The 20372-nt window shown below is 33.1% G+C and overlaps 1 protein-coding gene across 4 annotated transcripts in view; it reads right to left on the reverse strand.

The window, feature by feature from the left end:
- Window positions 1-2685: 2685 nt before the first annotated feature.
- The window catches only part of SPPL2A (signal peptide peptidase like 2A), a 57316-nt gene continuing 39629 nt past the window's right edge, over window positions 2686-20372 (reverse strand). For 2 of the 4 annotated variants that reach the window (XM_051980647.1, XM_051980644.1), the window contains one exon: window positions 12575-12897. In XM_051980647.1, the coding sequence (XP_051836607.1) occupies window positions 12826-12897 (72 nt within the window). In that variant the 3' untranslated portion in view covers window positions 12575-12825. Of the gene's footprint in view, window positions 2897-8357; window positions 11240-12574; window positions 12898-20372 lie in introns of those variants that run through there. The other 2 variants (XM_051980646.1, XM_051980645.1) reach the window with 2 other exon arrangements.

A 20372-nucleotide genomic window follows, 5' to 3' on the forward strand; every position in this document is an offset into this window, starting at 1 on the left:
CCAAATGAAGAGGAATGTAAAGATATAGAAAAGTTAAAAGAATTGAGCTCCTAAGAAGGCCCCAACAACAGAGTGCAATTGGACTCCTATCTTTTGAGAAGAAACAACATGGAGATGGCCTAAGCTAAGATTCTGATAAAGGTGATATTGTGTATTGAATGAGGATTTATCACTAGAGATTATGGAATGCTATTAGGACCACTTCAAGATTCATAGAAAATCCCTGCTCTGGTAAAGAAAAGATCTTCAATTCAGAAGTAGTCATCTTGTTGGAAATTCCTGGGTGATAGTAGCTGCAGATAGAACTTACCCCTAAGGGGCAACAGACCGCCCTTATATCCCTCAGATGTCTGTAGGTCAAAATTTAGTTCACTGGCCAATGTGTCCCAAAGCAACTTCAACCCAAAGTAGCCAAGTGATTGACCCGGAATCAGGAAGACCTGAATTTGAATCCTGTTTCATGAAATAATTCTGGGAAAGTCATTTCACCTCTGCCAACTCCAGTTTCTTTAGCACAAAATAAGGGGAATAATAGCACCCATCTCCCAGTATACCGTGAGGACAAAATAAATACTATTCATAAAACTACTTTGTAAAATTTAAAGTCTTATATAAATGTTATATTTAGGTGCTATATATGTAGGTGCTGCTCAGAAGTGGTATCAAGGTAGAGCAGACATTCTGTCCTATTCCTTTCCTGCTGGTGACTAAGCAGGTATACTGAGGAATAATAAAAAGGATTGTCACCTAAATAGTATCTATTGGCATAGGATAAAATACTGTCTGCTAGGAAGGAAGGTAGTTGAATATTGTAATACATAAAATATGTTCTGCATGTAATTTATTATGTAATATATTTAATTATTATGAGTATATTATTATATATTACATATATTATATATACCAACTAGAAATGTATTTTACATGAATTCACATATGATATGGAGGAGAAGCAAACAAAAGAAAGGTGGAAGTCTCAGAAGGATTTTTGGTGAAAATATGCTGAGGAGTTTTTGGCCTTCACTTCACACAGAGGAGGTGCCAGCTTTCACAGAGTGGAGGAGTTGAGAAATTTGCCATTCTTTTTTCAGAAATTGAGGGAACAGGGGGCCATGAAGAGCTGAAAATTGCAATGGGAGAGTAGGAGAGATGCCACCTTATCCCTTCCCTAATTCCTGCTTTTAAGCAGGCTAAGAAAACATATTTGGGAAAGGACTTTTCTCCACACTACTTATAGGCTCTAGATCCGAGATCTAGTTTGTATAGGGAATTCCAAAGTAAGAAAACTCTTTCTGTCCAAGTATGTTGGCACCTTCTTTACAACAGTCTTAGATATACCAAGAGCACGAAAGTGAAGTGACTTTATTTGCCTAGCCACATAGTATGTGCTGGTCAGAAGAGAGATTTGAACCATAGTCTTTCTGAATTTGAGCCCACCTCTATGTTCTTTCCCCATCATATGCAGGGTCTTCCAATGATTCTAATCAATCATAGGCCTCTTTAGGATTAATGGTTACTCATTATAGGAGTTGTAGCTGTTTTTCCCCATTTGAATAAAATATCTAAAGTAACATAAATTGTAACTGGGGAGACAGTCCCAGGATATTATGAGATATTAGACATATTTTTTCAGTTTTCCGGGAGGAAATTATGAATTGTGAATGAGAAAATTTCTCAAAGCATACCTCGATCCTTTGGGCTCTGACTCTTTGAAACAAGCAGTATAAATATAAGATGTGACATCAACCTTAACTCTATAAACTTTTAGTTATTGTGATTTAATAATTAATAAAAGTTGTTGCTCACTAATAGGCAAATAACATGTGTTACTATGTTATAAATCCCCAAGGATAAGATAAACTTGGAAGCAGGCACTTAAGATATTATGATAGCACTGGAGGCCACTTCAAAAGTGGAGAAGGGATGGGGATTATAGAATGTAAGAGGAGGTCAGAGCTGAGCTTCATTTCAAAATGTTGCTTTGGGATGACACTAGACTCAGAAAGAAAGATTAGACTGAGAAAAATGTCTTCTTTCTGCTATACTTCTAGTAGGTCCTGCTTCTTCTGGAGCTCAGAACTTAGAATTTAGTATTAATAGTAATATCAATCAATTACATCATAGATTAGAAAATCATCTGGACTGGGCTAGACACTATTAAAAGCATTGTGTTGAAGGGAAAATGCATTGTGAGTTTTAACAACTGACAGATACACACTTGGGAACTTTGGGGAATGTTATTTTACTGGCAATCCTATTTTAAACCTTATATTTTAGACATTTCTACCTTGCTAGTGTAAAAAGGGTTCTCCTGGTACCCTTGAAACCATATTACAATTATAAAAAGTTTGTTCCTTTGGAACTTGACTTATGAATAACTGTAGTATGATTCCAGGGGTGTGAAGAGAATGTTTGCTACTCTTGCAATCATTTTTAATCCAAATATGAAGGTTCTAACTTGAACTTTTGAAATGCAATTTCTTTTAGCCATTAATTTATTTCAGCTTCATAGATATTGTGGCCCGTGTGTGAAAAGTTATTCTTTGATATTATGTACACTCATCTTTTAATACTTTTTTTTAGATTTAGATCAATCAGTCATCAACTATTTATTAAGTACTTTGTGCCAGCTGTTAGTGTTAAGTTCTGGCGATTCAATGAATCCTGACCAACCATAAACTGGGCTCACAAATCTTATAGTTTAATGATATAAAATCTTAAATTGGCCATTTTAATTTTTTAAATTGTAAACAGATTTTCAGACAAAAGAAACAGGACTTCCATGAGGGGAAAAAGTTAATTGGCAGGAATCAAGAAAAATTAAGTTCACATTCTAGTCTGGAAACTTACTAGCTGTGTGATTTAGAGCAAGTCCCTGAGAGCTTCAGTTGCTCACCTGTAAAATGAGGATAATAGCACCTACTTTACAAGATTGTAGTAAGGATCAAATCAGAAAATATAAAGTGCATTGTACACCTTAAAGTGTTATGTAAATGCTATTATTACTCTTATAATTGGAGGAAAAAAATAAACACTATTCTACCTCTCATTCCTTGTTCCCTCTCAGATCTCCCAATCCCTTACTCCAGTTTTGTCTATAACTATGTCAACAAATCAGGGCTCAGGCCCTTTCCCCTTCCTCCCCCAGGCAATTGGGGTCGACGTGCCCAGGGTCATATACCCAAGAAGTGTTAAATGTCTGAGGCTAAATTGAACTCAGGTCCTCCTAACTTCAGGACTGGTTCTCTATCCACTGTGCCACCTCGCTGCCCCCTGCTCAGGCCTTTAAAAAAAAAAAAAATCTCTTCATTTGCCCTTTGGCTATTTCTTAATCTTGGTCACTCCTACTTTGTTTATTCCAGTTCTTGCTGGAGAAAGCTCCTACTCCCTCACTGTTGCTGGAAGAAGTTATAGGAACTATATAGGAACCTATATAGGAATTATGCTGACCACAAATTCATCCTATTGAATATGATTTCAATTCTAGTTGACTCATTACATTTTCAATAATTGGGTTTCCAAACCTCTTCTAAGTAATCAGCTTTACCTCCACTTCCATTGCTTCAAGCAATTGTTTCCTACTTAACTTAGATAATAGCCATTATTTATTCTTCTCCACACCTAAATAGCCTCCCCTTTTTTATATTAAACATATACAATTTTCCTAAACATAGTCTCATATTCATCATGCAAGAAAATTAGAATAAGAGGAACAAACAAAAAAGAAAAATAAACAAGCAAACAAACAATAACAAAAAGATGAAAATACTATTCTTTGATCCACATTCAGTCTCCATAGTTCTCTTTCTGGATGCGAAAACTTTCTACTTATGGGAAAATTCTACTGGAATTGCCCAGGTAGTCTCTTTTTTTCTTTTGGTCTTATGAGTCTTTCTCCTTGTCAAAGCTAACTGTTCCCCTTCCTTGTCCCTTAGGACTTCACCTCCTCATTCCCTTTTTGTCACAGGATTAGGGGATAAAATTAGGACCTAAGAGAAGATCTACTGGCATAATCCTCTGATTTTAGCTTTGAAGGTACTAAGATCTAGAAAGTTGAGATGAAGTGAATCTGAAGCACTATTAATGATTCAGATTTCTTTTTCATCTCCAATTTCTCCCTCTCTCTTGGATCCTTTCCCTCTACCTAAAGATATGCTTAGATCTTCTGATGCTAGAAATTGGCTTGAACATAGTTGTTATTATGGTACTTGAATTGTGTCTTAGGAAGAGGTGAATGATAGGAAGGTGAACTAGTCTAATAGAATTTAAGAAAAATGAACATCTGAACTATAAGTATTTCTCTTTTTAACAAATTTGTCTAAACTCCTATGTTGTATCCAACTAAAAATCCAAATTTACTAAGATATTTCATTCCTGAAAAATGTTACATAAAATAAGTGAATTTCCCTAAATTGTAGGAAAGAGGAAGTATTTTAGAAATAAAGGAATAAGGAACCAAATAAGCATTAAAAGCTCTGGTATAAATTAACTTGGTATACTTTTCTTGGTAGACTCATGGAAAAAACTCTTGGAAATATTATCTTGACTAGTAGTGTAGAGAAGTTCTAATAATTCTGATAATATTTATGTAATACTTTAAAGCTTGCAGGAGGGAAACACTATAACTATTAGTCGGATTTAATAAATTGCTATTCAACTTTCAGATTAATGATCCTTGCTCACGAGTAATATTTTTTTCTTAAAGTAGGGCATGGGAAACCACATGCAGAAAAATACATGCAGAAGGAAAATGAGAATCTGTCGAGTTTTCTTCTACACACCTCGTATGCATATTTTATAATCCATCTTCCTTATTAATGAATTTTTGAAGAAAACCTCTCTTTATAAACTGCTTTCAGGCTCAAAACATATTAAGTAGCCCCAGGGTGCTAGATTATGACATAAACTATAGTGATTTACCAGTATCCATAGAGAGCAATTCCCCTTTGAATGGAGCTAAGCTTTTGTGTTGATGAAGGGTTTATCACTGGGACTACCAAATTAAATACTAAATTACCTGCTTTGAAGAAAATTTGAGGATATAATGAATAAAATTAACCTAGTTGGACAAAAGGAGTAGAAGTATCATAGAACCCAAGTAGTAGCCACCCCTCCCCCTCCAGGCTGTGATTTATTTTTTTCTCTCACTAGAATTTTTTGGTTCTATAACCTACACTCAATTATCCTGAGCAATATTTTTCTAAGACAGCATGTGGAGAGATGAGATATTTGTTCTCAAAACATGAGCGTCACTAACCTAACAGACATAGTCTGATAGTATTTATATAAGTGCTAACTCCCAAATTCTCAATCAGAGATACAAGAACTACCTTGCTTATAATCATGTTTTGAGAACTTGAGAGAACCTGGATTAGAATATTTACCCAGAAATGAATATAAACTGCTTGCATTTTTGTTTTTCTTCCCGGGCTATTTATACCTTCTGAATTCAATTCTCCCTGCGCAACAAGAAAACTGTTCGGTTCTGCACACATATATTGTATCTAGGATATCCTGTAACCCATTCAACATGTAAAGGACTGCTTGCCATCTGGGGGAAGGGGTGGAGGGAGGGAGGGGAAAAATCGGAACAGAAGTGAATGCAAGGGATAATGCTGTAAAAAATTACCCTGGCATGCGTTCTATCAATAAAAAGTTATTTAAAAAACAAAAGAATATTTACCCAGATTGTATGTTCACCTAAACACGTTTAGATGATGAAATAATAAAATGGTATGAAGAATAACAGTGAGGCACGTTTTCCACTACTACATGTTTAATTAAAATGACCAATTGATGCTATTTAATAATAGATTACTATTATTCACTTCAGTGAGACCTCAATATTTTCTGAAAAACTTGAGAAGATAAGTTATATGTAGGTAAGTACATTTTCTCTTGAATACCTTTTCTGATTTTTTTGGGGGGTATAATTTCTATCACTTTTATTTCTGAATCTCTCTCTCTCTCTCTCCCTCTCCTTTCCTTACTCAGAGAACTATCTCTTATAATAATAGTAATAATAATAATGAGGAAGCAGTTCAGCAAACTTAATATAATATTCCACTCCCATAATGCCCTACTTCTCTAATTGAAAGAAAGGAGGTACATTTTTAAATCTCTTTTTCAGGGACAAATTTAAACCTTACTTATGCATCTAGGTGTTGCTTCTTTCCATTACATTAATATAGTAAAATTGTATATATTGTTTTTCTAACTGCACCAATTCATATTATGAGCATATTATCAATATGAGCCTCCAGCTTTGTGCCTCCATAATTACTTTTTAAAAAAATCTATTTTTAAACTCTCATCACATAGGATGTTAGTTAGAAATAAGGTTGTTAGAGCATAAAAGAAAAAGCTTTATTTTGCAATGTAAAGGCTATTACACTCAGATAAGCATTATCTAATCACTAATCACATTTTAAAATTACAACCTAGTTTAAGGAATAACCTAAAATTTAAAACACGTAAAATTGAAACGGAAAGATAAAAATAAATAAACTTGGCTATTCTCAAGAGATTCTCAACTTGTTTTCATGAGGATCCTAAGGGGACAACATTCAGTCAGCTTTAGTTAAATACAACTCAGAGCAATTAAAAACTAATTATATAGCATGCACAAGAATCCAGTAAAATTCATAAACATATAAAATGTAACTATAATAGACTGGTAGACTTCTACTGATCAAGATAATTTTAATATATTGTAGGGTTCCAAAATTAAGAATAACTTTTCTCATGATAGTCTTTATTAAATTTAAAATTTTACAGATCTATCTCATACATACATATGTATTTAAGATATTTTTTTAAAATACTGAGACAAAATTTGTTGGTTCAAGGAACTGTACATTAAATTTAAATAACTCAAGATTTTAAAAGGCAATAAATCAATGAAATATCTTAATTACCTATCATAAACCTGTTTTCCATGTAAAGAGTTTTTTGATTGAAAAAAGCTTTCACTTCCTAGATGAAACCTTAATAGAAGGAGTTTTCTGGTTGGTTATACTTTAAATATACAAACACAATATAGTTCAAAAGATCTATGATTTAATCAGTGGATTTACTCCCTCACACCTTAATAGACAATCTTTATAACGTGGTGTGGGATAACTCCAAATTATATTCGGTAGTTAACTTTATGAACCTCTCTGAATTTAGGCACTGATTTGCAGAATGTTTTAGATGTATCCTATTATTCCTACTCCCATGCTCTGGCACATTTTATCAAGTTGGAAACACTTCAAGTAAGGACTGGTCAAGGGACTGAATACTTTTTGTCCAATGACCAAGCTCATTAAATTTGGAATGGCTACAGCAGCAGGCTATAATGTTGAATTTTCATGACATAAAATATTTCCCTCCTGGGACAGGACAGTTAGCAAGTCATAAATCAACAATAATCCAAGTGGTTAAGATAAAATATAAACTACATCTTTTATTTGAGTCAGAATTCTAACATGAGTAATTTTTCTGTATTGTATATGCAAATCACTTGGAAATATTCCACATTTGAATAAATGGTAGATTCTCTCAAATAAAAACTCCCTAGCATTCCCCACTATCCTTATTTCTTGTTTCATGGACTAAAATACCTGGAAAGGAATTAAAAAACACCATTCAGTCTATACTCATATATTTCAGGCAAGGGGAAAATCCAAGCTACCCAGAGAACTCTTTCTGCCCTTAAAAGAATAATTTTTTTCCTCTTAAAAAAAAGAGATAATTTGACATGTTACAAATCAAAGTAATCCATTAGAAATGATTTTGAATCTATTTAATTTATAAATGGAATTTTGTGTGAAGTTTGGAATGCCACAGTTTAAGGAGAACATTGATAAGCTGGAATGTCTAGAGGAAGCATTTAGCAGGGTGAAGAGTCTCAAATCTATATGGAAAGAAGATCAGTTGAACAAACAGATGCCGTTAAGCCTGGAGAAGATTCAAATGTAACCTGATAGTGTTATTAAGAGATCAGATTTAAAAATTTTAAATTTTAAATTAGATTTTAAAAATTTGGCCCAAAGGAACAATACCAGGAGTAATAGATGCAAGTTGCAGAGGAAAACTGATGTCAGGAAAATTTTTCAAACCTGCAGACTACTGAAGCCATCTAAAACCAGAATGAGCTTCCTGGAGTTTTCTCCTCTTTAGTAACCTTCAAATATAGCCTGGATAACCACATGTCAAGTATTATAATTTAGATTGAAACACTTTACATATGGGTTGGACTAAATGACTGCTGAGGTCTCTCCTATGACTGATAATTATATGAATGCAGACCACTCTAACAGATCTAAAAGTTGCAATTCTCTTTCATAATGCAAAGTATAAAATAGCCATAATAATTTTTTAAAAAAGAAAATATATTTATTATTAAGATTCATTAAATACAGTTAAAATATTGTTTTATGTTGTCAGTATTTGCACATCATAATGGTAGTTCAAAGCACAATGAATAATTGTTCTAATTGGAAAAAAAACAAATTTACATTAAAATGTTCTACCAAAAGAAAGCTTAGTAGTGTTAAGTTTTATGATAATATATACACTGAAATGCAAATATAAATATTCCATTAAACTATTTAAAAAATAAATGTCACATTAAATGAATCATTTAGACAATGAAAATGCAATCATTTAACTTTAAAAAATTCATATTTTGCAAATAAGTCTTTTTAATTCATATTTGAGTTGAATGATATTTTGGGCCACTTCACAAAATAAAGTGATACTAAGAGTAAGCAAAACATAAAGCTAACAATTTGTCTTTAGATTAATAGATAGTCTTAAAGTTAAACAAATATGTTTATCCTTGTAGAAATGAAGCTACTTACAAGTGGTTTAGTAGATTTTAAAAGGGAGTAATGATTTCCTACCATTTTTCATTATTTATCCCAGATGTTTCTTTTTTACATCTAACAATGATTGGCTTGTGGTTGTCAGATGAAAACTTCTTTTTTCAACTCCAATTTTTCCAAAGAAATGAAAACTTTTGGTCTAACTTATGGAAATATTTATAAGGATCTTAGGTTGAATATTTTTCATGGCTTGCAAATTCAGCAATAGAGGACAATATATACTGAAAAAAACACCTTATAACATCTAAATGCATAAAGTACAAAAAGTTTAACAATTCAATTTAGGTGTCTTCAATTTGTATATTTTCCGTTTGAGAAATTCAAAGTGATTTTCAATATAACATATACCTTATCTTCGTGATCATTTTAAGGAAAGCATTTTGAAAACTATAAAATATATAAGTGGAAAATACTATTGTGCATTCTGTTTGCTAAAAAAGACAGCAATTTTACATAAAGTATCAGAGGACCAAGCATCTACAAAGTGAAAAAGAAAGCTGAAACATCAAATCTGCAAGCTTGATTTGGCATTATGTTCACAAAAATAACAAAGCTAATTTGATTTGATCTAAAATTGATCAAAAGCTGTACTTGTGCAATATAGACTTGCCCACATCATACAATCACAGTCAGTGTCCATGAGAACTAGAAAATACTCCTAATTCAATGCATTCCACTCGAAAGAAAAGAAGCCTTAAAAAAAAAATTCATTTACTAAGATCAGAATAGAAGTTTCACTAAGCATATATATACATTAATTCAAATGTTTAATATTCAGAATATTAAAATATTTTTTCCAGTGCAAAATCAGAATTCAATTCAATGAATATCTATCAATCAAGCACTATTGTGTCCCCTGCACTGTGAATTGAAAGAGTTTGCAAAGCTTAGTTATTTTCTTTTTAAACATGTCCACTTCCCATTGGTCTCTATGTGATAGGCCAATAGCTAGAAATTTATTTTAACAAATAGGCTGACATTCTCACTGAAAAATAAAAAAGAAGCACTAGAACTCATCTTCTAAGAAATAATTTAAAGGTTAAGTTTTTATACAAATTGGAATAATCAGGAAGTTAAAAAGATTCTCAAGTGCACATTCTATAATCTGATTTTAGGAAAACATAAACAGAGGGAAATATTAACATCCTTTTCCCCAGCTCAATGGTCTCACATTTCAGTAGTATCTGAATCTAAATAAATAAAAGTTATATGTTTATAAATATTTACATAATCCATGTGGTAGGAATACTCAATAATTTCTAAGTAGCTTTATATATCTCATACTAATTGTATTTTTTTTCTATTGGTATTAAAGATGAGTAGATACAAGTTTATTTTTTTATACGATAAGCTCAAAAAGGAAATTTTGTTCCTTTTTGAGTAAGTCAAGACAGTCCTAATTGGGTAAGAAAGAAAACAGGAGACTCTAATACTAAATCCTGTCCTGCTCTAATTTTTAGTTATTTCAGATTGTTTTGGATTTAGTTTTTGGTAATTAGGTAACTTTGTACAATGCTCCTTAAAGTTACAAAGATAAAAACATCACTTGAATTTTACCATCATTAAGGAATGCATATTATTTTAAATTAATTTGTTATATTTGAGTTCTTACATTGATCAACTTAACTTTTTAAAAACATACTGCTTGTGATGAGAGTTAAAAATAATTCCCTATTTCTGAATTCATTTGATAATTTTAATTAAAAAGTAAGTTTTGTCATTGAAAGCAGCAATAAAGCAATGCTTAGAAAAAAAACAAATAGTATCATAGGGCTCACGTTTTCAAAGTTAGAAAATATCTCAAATGTCAAAAAGAAAATACCAGAAAGATTATTAAATAAAAATTATTATAATTATTTCAATTATACAAAACAAAATTTTTATTTTAAGGCATATGCAATAGACAAAATTCCAAACTTGACTTAATATGATAAAGCAGAAAATAATAATCTATCATATCAAGTCTATCATTACTTTAGCTGTCAGAGTTTAGATGAAATAGCACTTCTGAAAAAGAACCTATTAGATGAAAAATTTTATTGAAACTATACATCAAAATGTAGATGAAATTTTTCAAGCAATTTAATTTTATTCTATCTTTCACTATCAAAATCTCCCATTTAAACTGGATTCTCAATAAGAAACTGTTTTAGGAAACCATGCTTAATTTTCTGTCCCAAATAAGGCATTCATTAAGAACTACAAAAATCTAGGTTTTCGTCCTACTTAAGCCACAACAAGCATTAACTTGGCTTACAAAACTCTTTGGTCTTTAGTTTCTTTATTCTCAAATCGAAGGGAACAAGACTTGAAGATTCTTAAAGGTCCCACCAGTTCTTAAATTCTATGGCCCTCTCATCATTAAATACCTATAAAAAAAAAAAGGGTACTGGTATTCAGATGACCCAAAGGGAATTGCTTTAATTAGCTAAGCTAAATCACTTTAGTCCCTTCCACTGGTAATTTACTTATGCAAAGTTAAACATTAAACCAAAAACCAAATTCTGTTATGGTCCAAATCTTGTCTATATCACATGTCTGATCTTTGAAAATGAGAAAGATTAGCTATGACGTTTAGTAAGTTATACTTAGTCCTTAAAAATAGACAGTTATAGCCATATGTCATACATATTTTGTAAACTGCTTATTGAACTGTACTATCTTGGCAGTTGCACAATCATGCTTTATTTTGGAATTCATAGGAAGAACAAAAGTTAAAAAAAAAAAAAAAGAAATTCAAAAGTGATTTTTGACTTGCTGATTTCCAGAAGACCTGGATTTATGTTTTTGGATTAATTGCCAGATTCCTAATTCAGTGAGCCTTAAAGCACAGAATATTACAAGCAGGAAGAGACTTCAGAGTTCACTTAATTTAACACTTTCACAGGTGAAGAAACAAAAACAAAGAAGTTAATGTGGCTAGAGGGACTAAAACTGAGTCTCTTGACAATTTAGTGCTCTTTCCACCACATCACATTTTGTATAATATCAGGCTACCATTTCTACCACATGATTATAACCACCTAAACTCAATCTAATGTTAATGAAAAAAAAAAAAAGCTACCATACCAAGACACAGTAAGCTATTAAATAACAGATTTAGGAGCAGCTAGGTGGCACAGTGGATAGAGCACCAGCCCTGAAATCAGGAGGACCTGAGTTCAAATCTGGTCTCAGACACTTAACACTTCCTAGTTGTGAGACCTGAGCAAGTCACTTATCCCCAATTGCCTCAGTGGAAAAAACAAACAAACATTTAATTTTGGTGTTAGTGACTAAAATTTTAGTCCTCTATTTTTTCTTCAGCTTTTGGGAAAAAAAGGTTATAACAAGGTATGTAATCTTAAATTCTTAATTTAATTCCAATTTCAAAGTTTTTTCTACTGTACTATATTACATACAAAAATATTGTGTATATATCCTCCAAATTCTAATCTAAGCCCTGCTTTCTTGAGAGGGTCAGTTATTAATTTAAAAAAATAGATAATTGCTTTTTTATATTTTAGTTATTTCTATATATATTTAAGAACTGGTAAGATATCTGTATGACTCTTTAATAGCACAATCTGTTTAAAGTCTCATTGTGACAAAAATAGCAATTTGTCACTAGTCATGGAACTAAATTCAAGTCAGAAGAAAAATATTTAATAAGAGGCCCAGGGGCAAGATATGCTTTCAGAAAAAATTATTCTGCATACAATGCATTTGAAAATTGCACAGACCATATGCTTTTATTTAATGTGAAGGCACAACTAACATTTTGGCTCTTAAAATACATTTTCATTATTTATGGTGTACTTTGTACCAGCTCATAAAAAAATACATATGCAAGCAGTACAAATTATTGAAGATTCTTTTAAATTTCCCATTCAAAATTCCTATTTTAAAAAAATCAAACTTCGTTGTCTATTTGTAGAAAAATGTATATAACAGATTATTGCAAGTTCACCTAATATCACTGTTGGACACTTTGTTGATTGGTGGTCACATTTTCTTCACTAGCTCCATAGTCCAAGTTTTCCATCACCTAAACATAAAAGAAAATATTAAAAAATTTCAACACTTCCCAATTTTTTAATGAGCTGACACAGAAAGCTCCTAGTTTCTAGGAGAAAAACACATGAATCCTCAGGACTGGAAGGTGTCTCTTTTTGCTAAGAGGTGGAAGTAAGGATAGAATACATAGTAGACATGAAGGACACCCTACACATAGACATTGATATGGGAAAATGGACTGCAGCACTTACAGACTAATTATTGGGAAACCACTCTTCTCTTCTTTCCTCTTTTGACTGATCAGGTACTCCTTTCAAAATATGACCCCAAGCCCTACCATCTTACCTTTTAAAAGAAAATGAGTTTTCAAATGAGTTTATAGAAACAAATGATCTCTCACAATATCCTTCCTATCCTTTAAAATCCTTTCAATAAAAAGAAAACAAAATTCAGACTCAAATACATATGCTAAATTTTTAATAAGCTTGAATGGCTTATAAAATTTACAAGAGGAAAGTATTTTTCTTAAGTTTTTCACATCTTTAAAAAGACATAACAAAACTAATGACAATGTAGACAGAATGATAACAAAAAATATTTGTGAATAGACTACAAATTGGAGATTTCCTTTGAAGTGTTGATTTGGCCATTTGCAGATAGCTATCCTGTTTATAAATGGAATCTTCTCAAAAACTGGGCCATAAAATATTCAAAATGATAAAACTGGAAAAGTGCTGATATTAAAATTTAAATGCTTGTTCAGAGGGTTTTTACATTATCATTTGTTAGTTTCAGCTTGTGAATTCTAAAAATAATAGAAGTACTTGTGACATTTAGCAGAGCCAAAATGGATGGATTGTAGGATGTTAGCCAGTTGTAAAGCTATTTTCCATTCAGATAAAAATGACAAAAATTGAGATTTTTAATCCAATGTTTTGGGATTGGAAATTTTTACTACAGAAACAAAATGATTCTCTAAAATCTTTTACAGCTCTAAAAACATCAAACAAACCATTGGTTTTTCAAAGGAAAACATGCCTTCGTTAGTTGGAAACAAAGATTGAATCAAATCAAATAAATGAAACAGAAAAGGAATTGTTTTATATTTAGGAACATATTCCATGGCAGCTCATGTATATATAGACTTTATAATTTGCTTTTTTTCCAAGTTAAGAATGCTTTGATGAGTCTGAATTGTTGAACCAGTTAACAGATTACTTCTGTGCAGAAAAGAATAGATAGGATAGAGAATTAAGACTAATTCTTTACTTTTTAAAAGCAGACCTTTCATGCTATAAGCACAGACAAAAGCAAGTCAGTTTTTTGACTCATATAGCTTTCTTTCCATTAGCGTTTGAGCTCCTTAAGAATAGTGTTTGCCGCAATCTTTGTATTTGTACCTCTATAGCTTAGCATGGTGTTTGGCACATAGCTAGTACTTAAAAATGTTGGACAAGTAGGAAAACGACATATGATAATGGGAATATATTAGATAAGAATCACTGAATCATAAAATTCTAGAATTGAGGGATCTGAATGTCATCTAATAATAACTTGCCAAGCAGTAGCTGTCATTTAACATTCAGCTGTGCATGTCTAACATCTTTATAAATACTTAAGAAGTGGTAAAATATTGCTGACATTTAACACTTTTTAAATACAGCACTATATTATATCACTGTATTCTTTTGTGTCTTAAAGGGTTTTTGGTCTTAAAGAATTTTTTTTATTAAAACACAGATACCGTGGGGCAGCTAAGTGGTGCAGTGAATAGAGCACCAGTCCTGAAGTAAGGAGGACCTGAATTAGAATCAGACACGTAACACTTCCTAGCTGTGTGACTTTGGGTAATCACTTAACCCCAATTGCCTAAGCAAAAAAAAAAAAATCCAAAACACAGATACCTCACATAGACACTGCTTTGAGGGTGAGTCTCTTCCGTTATTATGGGTCACAGAAGGCCATGAATTTTGTAAGATTTTCTCAAACTATGAAACCTTTATGAGCTATGAATGAGAATAAGGATTTTGTAGTAGATCTGAAAGATAAAGAGAGACTACTTGGCCTTTTTGTGCAGTAAAATGATATGATAAAAATAGTTCTAAGTGAAAATGACTGTGATGGTGGAAATATACTTGTTGAGTTATCACTGCTATCTTAAAAATAGGAGGACTTAAAAAACAAAATTGTAAGGGTGAGTTTAAGAAGTCAAATGACAGAAAAAAACCTGGGAACTGAATATAAATGATGCAAATTAAAATCCCTTTTCTCTTAGCAAACCTGGAACTTTCCCATTCCCTTTGATGAAGTGTGGACTTAACCCTGTTACCACCCAACTGTGACCCACTGGCAAATGTTAATCTATGATGCAAAAATATTTTCACACAAATGAAAATTCATTCCTTCTAGCAGCTCCTTTGTTCATTCAAATATGCCAGAAATGTTTGCAGGGTCATTTAGCTACTTTACAAATCATGAATAGCTCCGTTAGAATTCTGAAAATTATTATACATAGAAAATAAAATATATTTATTCCTCTAACTTCCTTTCCAAATATTTTTATTCTAAAATAGAGGAAGAGGATGAGGTCAAAAGATTCTAAGTCTGATCCATGTTTCCAGGAGAGAATGTTAGGTGACTGAAAGGCATTTACATTTATTATTTCCAATTTCTTTTTGAGTTACATTTTAATTAACCCTTTTAAAGGACTTTAAGAATAATTTGTGATAACTGTAAATGAATCACTAATTTATTAAAGCAGATCCAATTCTGCTTTGAGACAGATTAAAGTGTATAGGGTATCTACAATTCTTGAAAAGTAGACATTTTGCATTTTTAAAAAGTTTTACTTAGCCTTGTTTCTCTTTCCCAACCTATTACAAAAGGCTTACTGTAGTTCAGAGTAGTAGGTGGGTAAAAGGTATTAATTTCAACTTGTAAAAAAAAATTATGAGGGACACATTCATTTCTCTATAAATAAGATTTTTGCAAAACTGGATGCTCAAGCCATCAATCACACTTCAAACAAAACTTTCCTAGGTTTTGTCTATGACATAAACATTTACAATACTCATAGTGAGTTACTAATAAAACTGGTCACTATTTCTCTCTTCCTGTTCATCTCCTTTTGATGGATTTGGTACAATGCTCCTCTTATTTACTTTTGTTGATTACCAACTTAATTAGATAGGTTGATAACTAGAATGGGTCTTAGTTCCAAAATTCATGAATAATTTTCATGGGATCCTGGGATACTGATTCAAAGTTTCCACATATAAAAACAGACGAAGTATCAGCAGAAGTAGGGTCTAAATGTGGTTGCTTCTACCTAACTCCCAAGCAGAGATATATCTTAGCAGATAAATAAAACACTTTATTATGGGACAGTCAATAGGAAATAATCTAAAAGTAAAAGCAAGCCTTGCTATAAATTGTTATTTTTCAACATGATTTAGTAAAATAATGACACTTTGATGGATTAGTAATCGCACTTCCTCCACTGGCTTCCATTAATTGTTCAAATAAATAAAAAAAAACCCAACCCACTTATTATGTGCTTAATATATGCCAGGCACTGTGATAAACTTTAGGGGACACAAATTTAAAAGAGAGGCAGTCCCTCCCTTCATGGAACTTACATATTTTATAGAAAAAGAAGGAGCATTATTGGCCATGTAGGCTAGATTCTTACAAGGTACTGAAAGCATCTTAGTGACAGGCCCAATTGGGTCAATGGTGTCTCTTGGTAAGCCAACTATCCAAGAGAGCAAACAAGGAGGCAGGGAAACTGTACCTAAGTGAATCAATGTTGATTTCTTACTGAGTGTGTCCATTTAATGCTGTGGCTAATTAAATGATCTGAGTTGCTCATTTTATTTTGAATCTAAAGCACCATAAGAAGTTCTGGTCTACAACTGGCAGAGTTGATACAGCTGGATTGGAATGGCTTTGCTGATGTAGGAAAAGATAATGCAGAGAAAGGCAAGCCCTGGGTGCTCTCTTTTCTTATTTATGGTAGTAATGGGCGCATACTGTGAGACAACTCTTTTATTCCAAGGAGATTAGAGAGAGAAAGAAAGATGTGAACATACTCTGTCTTTGAACCATGGGCTGATAAAGATAAATGTTCTAAACTATCATTTCACAAATTTATATAATTTTTTTATTTGGGTGTAAATGATGATCTCCAGGCTCATCAGCTGTGCTAGGCCAGAGTCTTTCCTAAAGAATAGAATGGAAAAATTGTCTAAGACTGTTCTGATGGAACACAGGATTTTTACATTGCATTTGGAGAAGTTTATTGGTATTCTCTGGTTAAAGACAATGGGGAGACATGTGAAAGGATAACGCTTAATTTTCCCCAGGAATCTAGTGCAGATTGCAGAACTGGGGATATGGGCAAATGTGCCACATATACAACAATTGATTTGCTAAGGACAGAGGATAACATATCAGTTTAAAAGAGTAAAAGAAGAGACCAATTCCATTCTTGCTCCTGTGACTTTCTTTCTCTTTGAAATTCCCAGTTAGGGGTAAGTGAAGGGTCCATGCGGAGTGGATCCCAGCATATATCCCAGCATGGGAGGGGAAAGCATAATATACCTTAACTGTGTTTGACCTGGCCCAGTAGAGTAAAACTCAGGCTCTGTATAAAAAAAAAAGGGGCAGCTCTCATGGGAGCACTTGGCTCTGCCGTAAAGAGACAAGCTTTGATACCAGCAATAGTAGCACTTGCAACAGCACTTAATCTGGCACAGATCACAGTCCTAAATCTTGGCATGGGGGTGGGCAGAACTAGGTCCTCCCAGAGTAGAGGGATGAAAAATGTCAGAAGTAGAGTAGACAATGGTATGGACACCAAGGGAGTGGGTATTGGTTTGTGCTACAACAAAGTTAGGTCCCACAAAGCCCTTTTCTTCTTATAATCTGGAACGGGCTGGGCTCTCCCATATTGCTGCCAATATAGTAATAATTACTCAATACTCAATTCCTTCTCAGAGATGGATTAAAGAATCAAAGTGTAGCACCGTTGGTAGACATGGTGTTAAAACTGTCTCCTGAAGTCCTTTGGAAGAGAGAAGCAGGGTTCTCGATAGGGACATATATTTAATATTGTCCACACATCTCTCCTCCCTAATGAAACTCCCAATTTCTGGCTGGAATAAGAAGTGGTGCAGGATGAATCTCAATATTGACCCTGGCGCTGGGATAGGCTGCATGCATGGCCTCTTAGCTACCTTTGTAGAGATGACCCTGACCCAAGATGAAGATCAATGACTGTGCCAGAAGAGTCATCATCTGTGCTGGGGCCTTGATATTCCTGGGGTTCCTCCTTTTCATCATCACCGCTTTCCATTGGGACTCCCACTGTGAACTGCAAAGATTTGGTATCATCTAACACATGGTCTAAATTGTTAAAATCTGGAACTTGGTCCTTCTAAGAGATGAGGGGAAGATGAAACTTGGAATTTCTGGTCTTCATTCACTTCCATAGTCAGTCATTCTTCAGGGAGTCATTACATTATTCGTTTCCTTTTTTTGGCTTGCTTTTCTGTTTTTCTTTTATCTACACTAAGCTCTTTTTTCAGTGCTACCTATAGTAGGCTTTTAGTATCTCTGAAATGAGGGCTGCCTAGTAATGGTTCAAAAACCATTTAAGTATTAGAAGATGATCTAAAAACTTTTGGAACTTTGCCACCAGGTGGTGAGGTATGAAAGAAATATTATAAACTACTCAGACTATCTAATTTTTTCTTTCCATACAGAAACTCTCCTTAAGATTTAACTAACTCAGGGGACTAAGACTCTTGCCAGTGAAATAAAGTTCTTGGTCGCCTAAGTGTAAAAACCACTCAACATGGAAAAATAGAGAGAGTGAGGGGACCAGCACAGACAGGTATCGAAGGTGGACTTCTGCAAATTAATGCTGTGTCTTTGCCGAGTGTCCTTTCTATATCATGATTAAGATCATTTCTTCTTGTTAACTATTAAGTAGTTGAGTGTCTATGAGTGTCTCATGTAACTCCAATTCTGAACCGGCAGTAGCAGACTAGCCTAAATCAGGCTGAGCCTACCATAAGGAAACAAAACACCACAAAAAGATGGGTGAACATGGTAAATGGAGCTAAATAGCAATTGACAAATCTTTTCCAGAAGTAATGGTATTGATGATTTTTTTTACAATTCACAGAAAGTATCAACCCAATAATACAGAAGCGTTTTAAGGTAGAATTTAGTGGAGACCAGGACATTATCTGGGCTATCCATTTGTTATTTATCGTTTTAATTTTATAACAATATGATTTATTTAAATTTTTGAAGATATCCAGGCAACACTAAAACAAGATGTAATTGAAGTCTTTCATTCTTTATCTTTAAACTAACAAATTGTTAAATTGGTCTTCTTCAAAGAAGAGTTTTCCTAATATTCATCTATTGTAAATATTGATATCATAGATATGATACAGCCTAAGGATTCTGTCTAATTAATTCTCCATTTAAGAAGAGTGTTCAGCTCATTTCCTACCTACTCTTCTCTGACTTTTTCACCATGCCCTCATGCCAGGTAACTTTTTCTTCCCTACCCCCTCTTTTGATTTTTCTTGTTCATTTATGTTTTGTCTTCAAGCCCTGTTAAACTGTAAGCATTTTTAGGTTAGCACCTGTGTTTCTTTCTTTTTTTTTTTTTTCACATTTGTATTCCTAGCACTTAGCATAGTGTATGGCACAGAATAGGTGCTTAATAGATATTTGTTGACGAGCTGAGAGTGTAGCTAACTGGACTTGGAATATCCTCATCATAACATGGATCAAAGCCATGACTTTGACCTCAGTAGCAAAGTGCTTCTATCTAGAGTTTCCCAACTATTTTCAGTCCTAGCACATTTGTAAACACTGTGTGGGTGAGGCAGGGGAGGGAGAAAGGGGAGGATTCAGCTTCACTGAACTTAGGAGGAATTTAGCCAACACCCAACATAAACAAGTTCTGATAATGAAAATTTTCTCTACTCTAGGAATTTACAGGCTGGCTAATAAATCACGTTTAACCTTACTGCCCTGTTTCTCTCTCTTTCTCTCTTTAACCAAACTTATGATTTCATTACTGTAAGAAACTCCTAATAAGGAAACTTGTTCTTATCAAAGTTGGCCTGGACCTACTTGGTAACTCAAAGTTTTAGAGAGCTACCTCGGGCAGAAAAATTGATTTGCCCAAGGTCATTATCTATGTATAAAAGACAGCACTTACACCCAGGTCTTCCATACACCAAAGCTGGTTTCTCATTCACTATGCCACATTGTCTCTCATCTGGAAACATTTTTATAAGCTCCTTTAGGAGCTTAAGAGCAGCTGGTTATTTAGTTATATAAAATGAATGCTCTGGCTACTTATGAAGATTAAGTTAATTTTTAAGTAAAGTTTTATTTTCCATGAATCATGCTTTTGTATATCTGAAGATATTTTTAGCAACTTGAAATGATTTTTGTTTTCTGAAGTAGTTTCCCTTC

This window comes from Antechinus flavipes, chromosome 2 (assembly GCF_016432865.1).
Source record: "Antechinus flavipes isolate AdamAnt ecotype Samford, QLD, Australia chromosome 2, AdamAnt_v2, whole genome shotgun sequence".
NCBI classification, from domain to species: Eukaryota; Metazoa; Chordata; class Mammalia; order Dasyuromorphia; family Dasyuridae; genus Antechinus; species Antechinus flavipes.